Source organism: Cucurbita moschata, unplaced genomic scaffold (genome assembly GCF_002738365.1).
Source record: "Cucurbita moschata cultivar Rifu unplaced genomic scaffold, Cmos_1.0 Cmo_Scf00004, whole genome shotgun sequence".
Lineage (NCBI taxonomy): Eukaryota > Viridiplantae > Streptophyta > Magnoliopsida > Cucurbitales > Cucurbitaceae > Cucurbita > Cucurbita moschata.
Window position 1 is genome coordinate 2,872,302 of NW_019268520.1, and position 8,708 is coordinate 2,881,009.

General features: G+C 34.4%; 2 protein-coding genes across 2 annotated transcripts; both read left to right on the top strand.

Annotated features, from left to right (window-relative positions):
- The first annotated feature begins 1,294 nt into the window (after window positions 1-1,294).
- LOC111441358 (mannose-6-phosphate isomerase 1-like) lies at window positions 1,295-4,523 on the top strand. Its single transcript, XM_023078309.1, has 5 exons — window positions 1,295-1,633; window positions 1,708-1,875; window positions 3,026-3,238; window positions 3,581-3,847; window positions 3,997-4,523. The coding sequence occupies exons 1-5, from the start codon at window positions 1,295-1,297 to the stop codon at window positions 4,327-4,329; spliced, it is 1,320 nt and encodes a 439-aa protein (XP_022934077.1). The 3' UTR covers window positions 4,330-4,523.
- A 1,049-nt stretch (window positions 4,524-5,572) lies between these two features.
- LOC111442039 (mannose-6-phosphate isomerase 1-like) lies at window positions 5,573-7,145 on the top strand. Its single transcript, XM_023079288.1, has 3 exons — window positions 5,573-5,860; window positions 6,203-6,469; window positions 6,619-7,145. Exons 1-3 carry the CDS (start codon window positions 5,588-5,590, stop codon window positions 6,949-6,951), a joined length of 873 nt encoding a protein of 290 aa, XP_022935056.1. The 5' UTR covers window positions 5,573-5,587; the 3' UTR covers window positions 6,952-7,145.
- The last annotated feature ends 1,563 nt before the right edge of the window (window positions 7,146-8,708 follow it).

An 8,708-nucleotide genomic window follows, 5' to 3' on the forward strand; every position in this document is an offset into this window, starting at 1 on the left:
TTTTTTTTTTTTTTTTTTTTTTTTTTTTTTTTTTTTTTTTTTTTTTTTTTTTTTTTTAATTTAATTTAACTATTTATTTATTATTATTATTATTATTATTATCATTATTATTAAACACACAACACATACACACAAAATATATTTTATAATCATTTTGGGTTATTACAGTTCAACAGTTATCTATTTAATATTTAAATTCAAAAATATTTTTACAAAAATACTCACAAAATTTAACAAATAGCATCAACACTCTTTATTTTTAATGTTATTTTGAAAAACTATCTATCAACATTTTATAGATTATCTACGAACGTTTTAATGAATATTTTTAAAATAGTAACGATATTTTAAATTTTTTAAAAAAAATTTAATATTTTAATAAAAAAATTAAAGGTATTAATTTAGCCTTTTTTTTATTATATACCCAAACTTAGTTAATGTTAAGAATGAGAAATAGAATTGAGATCGAAAGTATGTATTCTCATTGATAAAATAAGATACAACCTATAAAATAATATCTAAAATAAGTAAAATATAAATTAATTAAATATTAAGAATAAAATAAAATATACTATAAATCAAATTATAAAGAAAAGAATATTAAAATAAAATATTTAAAATATATTTCATAACTAATATATTATCCAAATATTATATCTCAATAGTTAATTATGAATAGAAGGGTGAAAGGTAAGATAAAGATTTCGTAGAATGGTGTACAAGTAAATGGATGAATTAACTCGATAAAAGGTCAACCAAATAAAGAACATTTAAGTTAAATAAAAACAATCTAACTAGCTCTAGGTACGCACTAACTTGATTAGAAACAAGATAATTATCTTCAAACAAAGAAATTAAATAAATTTAAATAATTGTCTGTGAAGACTAAATTATCGACCTTTAATATTATATTTAAAAATAATAATTAAATAGATTTTTATATGATTTATGACACCAATAATATTATGGGCCAAATTTATCGCGAAAATATGAAAGTAAATTAAATGAGATAAAAAATATGAACCCAAAAAAAAAAAAAAAAAAGTCAACATTTTGACTCTCTCTCTAACGTCGTCTGGAGTCATTCTCTCTCTTAGTCCGCGTTCTGGAACTTATTTCCCTCTCTTCCAAACACCTTCAAAAACCAGCAAAATTCCTTTTCCTTTTGCTTCTCCCATGGCGTTCACCATCCATTTATACCCCTTCTACCTTCTCTGAAATTCCCACGAATTCCTCTTCTTCTTCGTCTTCTTCTTCTTATTCAGCTATCTTGTTCCTTTTTCTCTGCGATTTCATGGAGTCTGATGCTGTTTCGAGGACGAAACAGAGCAATATCTTCCGATTGAAGTGCTCCGTTCATAATTATGATTGGGGAATCAGAGGATATGATTCTCGCGTCGCTAGGCTCTTCGCCTTGAACTCAGGATCCATTATCGATCCCGATAAACCCTACGCTGAATTCTGGATGGGAACTCACGATTCCGGACCGTCGTTTTTAATTTCCGCTACTGAGAATGGCGGCTCGGTTGACTCCGATTCTACTTCCTTGAAGTCATGGGTTTCGGAAAATCCAAATGTCCTCGGCTATAAGGTCGTTGAGAAATGGGGCGCTGATATCCCCTTTCTGTTCAAGGTACGAACAACGCGTTGGTTGGTTCATCAAACCGATGATTTCATCTCTTTTCTCATTTCGAGCTTCGTTTTTAGGTTCTTTCTGTGGCGAAACCATTGTCGATTCAGGCTCATCCGGATAAGGAATTGGCGAAGGAGCTTCATATGTTGCAACCTAAAGTCTATAGAGATGCAAATCACAAGCCTGAAATGGCGCTGGCGATTACGGAGTTTGAGGCTCTGTGTGGGTTCATCAGTCTCGAGGTAAATTATTTCGATCTTCACCGCTCATTGGGAACCCCAAATCTTCCAGATGATCTGTCAATTATTGAAGTTCCGTGGATTTGTTTGTTTGTTTGTTCGATTTTTATGATAATTCCCTGTTTATCAGATTTCCTGGAGGCTTTGAATGATTATTTTAATGGTTCCCTTTGATTTTGTCTTCTTTAGTTTTGTTTGAATTTTGGTTCATATGGAATGTTATCTGAATTCTTAATATTGATCTACTTTTCTTAGTTGTTTAATGAATCATTTGGATCGATTAAACTATTATATATAAAGGTCTCTGTTGTCAGGCTTATGCTCAATCCTCTTTATACTTTTAATTTTCTTCGTTGACAGAACCTTCTTTTAGACTTGTTAATCTTGATGTGACGAGTAATCAAATATTTTATGTGTGGGTAGAACAGCTGAATTCATTGCTCATGTTTGATAATAAAATGTCTTATATGTCCTCCATTTGTGGCTTGATTTGATGTGTTCCCTTAGCTGCAAGATCGCTTTAACTTTTTGAGTATGACTTTTTCAATGTGTCGGTCATGAAGCAAAATTGGGAAGGAAAAAACGAGGTTGGAAGTTAATGCTTACTTTGTTCCAAATAGTTTTTCTTTTTTTCTCGGTTTTAGAGAACTTAACAAATAGCTAGCAGATATGAGGTTTTCTCTTTCGGGCTTCTCTTCGAGGTTTTTAAAACGTGTCTGCTTGGGAGAGATTTCACCATCCTCTCCAACCGATGTGGGGTCTCACAATTCACCCTCCTTCGGGCCTAGCGTCCTCGCTGGCACTTGTTTCCCTCTCCAATTGATATGGGACCCCCCAGTCCACCCCCTTCGGGACCAGTGTCTTCTCTGGCACATCGCTAGGTGTCTGGCTCTAATACCATCTGTAACAGCCCAAGCCCATAGCTAACAGATATTATCCTCTTTTGAGCTTTCCCTCAAAGTTTTTAAAACGCGTCTACTAAGGAGAGGTTTCCACACCCTTATAAAAAACGCTTCATTTCCCTCTCCAACCGATGTGGGATCTTACGTTTTTGTTTTTCTAGTTTCTCAGCTGCTGTTTTGGGAAAGAATTCATGGTTTTGCTTCCCATATTGAACATAGTTTCTCATCTGCTGTTTTCTATTTCTTTACAGGAGTTGAAGGATGTTCTTCATACTGTTCCTGAGATTGTAGAAATGATTGGCGATGCAGACACAAACAGAGTGTTGTTGTTAAATGATGAAGACGATGAAGACGACCTGAAGTCTGCTCTGAGGTCTGCTTTCACCCAGTTGATGTCAGCATCCAAATCGTTGATTTCGAAAGCGATATCTGAATTGAAGAGACGACTGAACTCCGAAAGTGAGGTAGCTATGCAATGTTTTATTTGGTTTTCTATGCAACATTTCTTCTTCTAGTGATCCATTCTTTTTGCCTGTAGAATGTAAGTCAACACGTTTCATTCTTTCTGTTACAGCAACATGGACCAATGAAGAATTAGTGTTCCTGTAAAATTGATTTTTACTAGATTTCATTCTAAGATTAAACTATATGTTTTGAAGTACATTTCTTGATGGAACTCTGTAAACACTGGTTTTTCTGTTTGATGTTTCTTGGTTCTTTCTGTATCTGTCTCATAGTTCATGTTTGAAGTACACTTGTTCCTGGACTTTTGGAGTAGCGCGTTTGCTTATTTAATCTTTCTTCAGGTGAGGCCCCTAACTGCTAAGGAAGCTTTGGTTTTACAACTGGAGAAGCAATATCCAGATGATGTGGGCGTTATAGCAGCCTTCTTCTTAAACTATGTGAAGCTCACTCCTGGAGAAGCTCTGCACCTTGGTGCAAATGAGCCTCATGCATACATAAGCGGTGAGTGTATCGAGTGTATGGCGACGTCCGATAATGTCATCCGGGCTGGCCTAACTCCCAAGTTTCGTGACGTCCAGACTCTCTGTGCCATGCTTACGTACAAACAGGTAAACTTTAGCATCGAACCATTCCAACAATTTCCCTTGGAAGAAACAATGTGACGTTCTTGTATGTTCATCCATCGACAACTGAAAACGTGTATGTTTGCGTGAAAATGACCAGAAGACTGACATGTGCTTGGTGGTTTGATCTACAGGGCTTTCCTGAAATCCTCCAAGGAGTTCCCATGAATCCATACATAACAAAGTACATTCCACCATTTGACGAATTCGAGGTAGATCGTTGTGTTCTGCCAGGAGGGGCATCCGTCGTATTTCCAGCGAGCCCGGGTCCTTCGATATTTCTGGTTGCGGGAGGAGAGGGGACGATGCTGCACGAAGAATCACATAGAAGTGATGTAATCAGTGAAGGTGACGTCCTCTTTGTACCTGATGAAGCTGAGATTAATATAACAAGTGAAGTTGAGTTGCTCATTTTTAGAACAGGAGTGAACCACAAGTTCTTTGACACATTCATGAATGGTAAATAACAGATTGACCTTCATTCTTTTTTCTTTCACACACTCCTCTAAGATAGTTTCTTATGATGATGTATATTTTTTTTCTTTGTTCATTGAGTTGTATATCAGAAACTAATTGTTTATGATCTGTTTATTTGTATATCAGATATAACAATTAATTCCAATAACACTACAATTTCAATGTAATTGTGAGTAAATAATTGCAAAATATTAACTATACGTTAGGTTCATAATTTAACATCGAAGATTTTCAATGTTTAAATATTTAAGTAAAGATGTTTGCGGGTGAAGACGAGGAAGCCTTTCTTGTCCTCATCATTATCCCTGCGAAACTCTCAATTTATTTTTGTGAGATTCTCCGCAGGGGTGCCACTTCCCGATCTCCATCTCTGTCATCTATTTCATATTTCTCATTTGTTATTATGGAGATTGGGATAGAGATTCCCGGTAAGAAATTTGCGGACGAGGTCGGATTCAATAGTTATTTTAAAGTTATTTTTTAATATAATATTTATAAAAGAAAAAGAAAAAAAAAATCATAATAAATTAATATATTGATAAACATTCTACCAACCTCAAATTTTAATATTACAACTTTAAAAAANAATTCATTGCTCATGTTTGATAATAAAATGTCTTATATGTCCTCCATTTGTGGCTTGATTTGATGTGTTCCCTTAGCTGCAAGATCGCTTTAACTTTTTGAGTATGACTTTTTCAATGTGTCGGTCATGAAGCAAAATTGGGAAGGAAAAAACGAGGTTGGAAGTTAATGCTTACTTTGTTCCAAATAGTTTTTCTTTTTTTCTCGGTTTTAGAGAACTTAACAAATAGCTAGCAGATATGAGGTTTTCTCTTTCGGGCTTCTCTTCGAGGTTTTTAAAACGTGTCTGCTTGGGAGAGATTTCACCATCCTCTCCAACCGATGTGGGGTCTCACAATTCACCCTCCTTCGGGCCTAGCGTCCTCGCTGGCACTTGTTTCCCTCTCCAATTGATATGGGACCCCCCAGTCCACCCCCTTCGGGACCAGTGTCTTCTCTGGCACATCGCTAGGTGTCTGGCTCTAATACCATCTGTAACAGCCCAAGCCCATAGCTAACAGATATTATCCTCTTTTGAGCTTTCCCTCAAAGTTTTTAAAACGCGTCTACTAAGGAGAGGTTTCCACACCCTTATAAAAAACGCTTCATTTCCCTCTCCAACCGATGTGGGATCTTACGTTTTTGTTTTTCTAGTTTCTCAGCTGCTGTTTTGGGAAAGAATTCATGGTTTTGCTTCCCATATTGAACATAGTTTCTCATCTGCTGTTTTCTATTTCTTTACAGGAGTTGAAGGATGTTCTTCATACTGTTCCTGAGATTGTAGAAATGATTGGCGATGCAGACACAAACAGAGTGTTGTTGTTAAATGATGAAGACGATGAAGACGACCTGAAGTCTGCTCTGAGGTCTGCTTTCACCCAGTTGATGTCAGCATCCAAATCGTTGATTTCGAAAGCGATATCTGAATTGAAGAGACGACTGAACTCCGAAAGTGAGGTAGCTATGCAATGTTTTATTTGGTTTTCTATGCAACATTTCTTCTTCTAGTGATCCATTCTTTTTGCCTGTAGAATGTAAGTCAACACGTTTCATTCTTTCTGTTACAGCAACATGGACCAATGAAGAATTAGTGTTCCTGTAAAATTGATTTTTACTAGATTTCATTCTAAGATTAAACTATATGTTTTGAAGTACATTTCTTGATGGAACTCTGTAAACACTGGTTTTTCTGTTTGATGTTTCTTGGTTCTTTCTGTATCTGTCTCATAGTTCATGTTTGAAGTACACTTGTTCCTGGACTTTTGGAGTAGCGCGTTTGCTTATTTAATCTTTCTTCAGGTGAGGCCCCTAACTGCTAAGGAAGCTTTGGTTTTACAACTGGAGAAGCAATATCCAGATGATGTGGGCGTTATAGCAGCCTTCTTCTTAAACTATGTGAAGCTCACTCCTGGAGAAGCTCTGCACCTTGGTGCAAATGAGCCTCATGCATACATAAGCGGTGAGTGTATCGAGTGTATGGCGACGTCCGATAATGTCATCCGGGCTGGCCTAACTCCCAAGTTTCGTGACGTCCAGACTCTCTGTGCCATGCTTACGTACAAACAGGTAAACTTTAGCATCGAACCATTCCAACAATTTCCCTTGGAAGAAACAATGTGACGTTCTTGTATGTTCATCCATCGACAACTGAAAACGTGTATGTTTGCGTGAAAATGACCAGAAGACTGACATGTGCTTGGTGGTTTGATCTACAGGGCTTTCCTGAAATCCTCCAAGGAGTTCCCATGAATCCATACATAACAAAGTACATTCCACCATTTGACGAATTCGAGGTAGATCGTTGTGTTCTGCCAGGAGGGGCATCCGTCGTATTTCCAGCGAGCCCGGGTCCTTCGATATTTCTGGTTGCGGGAGGAGAGGGGACGATGCTGCACGAAGAATCACATAGAAGTGATGTAATCAGTGAAGGTGACGTCCTCTTTGTACCTGATGAAGCTGAGATTAATATAACAAGTGAAGTTGAGTTGCTCATTTTTAGAACAGGAGTGAACCACAAGTTCTTTGACACATTCATGAATGGTAAATAACAGATTGACCTTCATTCTTTTTTCTTTCACACACTCCTCTAAGATAGTTTCTTATGATGATGTATATTTTTTTTCTTTGTTCATTGAGTTGTATATCAGAAACTAATTGTTTATGATCTGTTTATTTGTATATCAGATATAACAATTAATTCCAATAACACTACAATTTCAATGTAATTGTGAGTAAATAATTGCAAAATATTAACTATACGTTAGGTTCATAATTTAACATCGAAGATTTTCAATGTTTAAATATTTAAGTAAAGATGTTTGCGGGTGAAGACGAGGAAGCCTTTCTTGTCCTCATCATTATCCCTGCGAAACTCTCAATTTATTTTTGTGAGATTCTCCGCAGGGGTGCCACTTCCCGATCTCCATCTCTGTCATCTATTTCATATTTCTCATTTGTTATTATGGAGATTGGGATAGAGATTCCCGGTAAGAAATTTGCGGACGAGGTCGGATTCAATAGTTATTTTAAAGTTATTTTTTAATATAATATTTATAAAAGAAAAAGAAAAAAAAAATCATAATAAATTAATATATTGATAAACATTCTACCAACCTCAAATTTTAATATTACAACTTTAAAAAAAAAAAAAAAAAAAAAATACAATTATATCTTTGGCCCATTTATCAAAGATGGAAAATGTTGGCCACTTCCTCTTCTATTCTTCCATCTCTATCTCTATTCTGAATGGGAAATCCCTCCCCGTTCAACACAGGTTCTTACGTTAAAATGAATATCTCTTTGAAGTAATGATAATACCCTCATGCTAAGGGATTTTATGAGTTGAGTTTAAAAGAAAAATCATTGAAGGGATTTTATGAGTTGAGTTTAAAAGAAAAATCATTTTGGTTTCAAGTCCAAGTGAATAGTACCCGTACATAAAGGGGATCACTTATCTTAACTAACCATATAAGAAACAAACCAAAAACTTAATCATGTACGTAAAATTCTTGAGTATCGATCAATAACTAACCATATAAGAAACAAACCAAAAACTTAATCATGTACGTAAAATTCTTGAGTATCGATCAAAAGTGTAAGTCGCATGATAGTCTCATCGGAAAAAATTCTTCCTATTATTTATATTAATCATTTATAAAACATTTAATGCTATATTCCATTTATTTTATTTAGAATTTAATATCCTATGAAGTAATTAATTATTTTCTATATGGTAATATGGATCCACGTCATATAAAATAATATATTACTTCATAGGATATTAAATTCTAAATAAAATAAATGGAATATAACATTAAATTTTTTTCAATCCTATAGAATCATTTATAAAACATTTAATGTCTTAAGCAGAGTTATGAATCTATTAAATAGGTTACAATAATTAATATACTTAAAGTTGGAGTAAATTTTAAAATCAGACATGAGACATGTTATAACACCAATAAAAATAGATTTTAGATAAAATAAAAAGTTTGAGCTAAAACGATAATAAAATGTTTTAGCTAAAACAATGTAAATAATAAATAATTAAATATTTAATGATCGGATGAAATACCTAAGAGATTTACTTGTCTTTGTTACGTTCCATTCAATCTTTTAGAGGTCCCTACTTTACCTCGACAATTATGTCACGTCACGATGTCTTTTAAAGTCTATATGCGATGGGTAAACTCTTTAACCAGGAAATATTTGATTATTTTTCGAAAAGAAAAAGGAATGGTTAATTACAAAAAAAAAAAAAAAAAAAAAAAAAAAAAAAAAAAAAAAAAAAAAAAAAAAAAAAAAA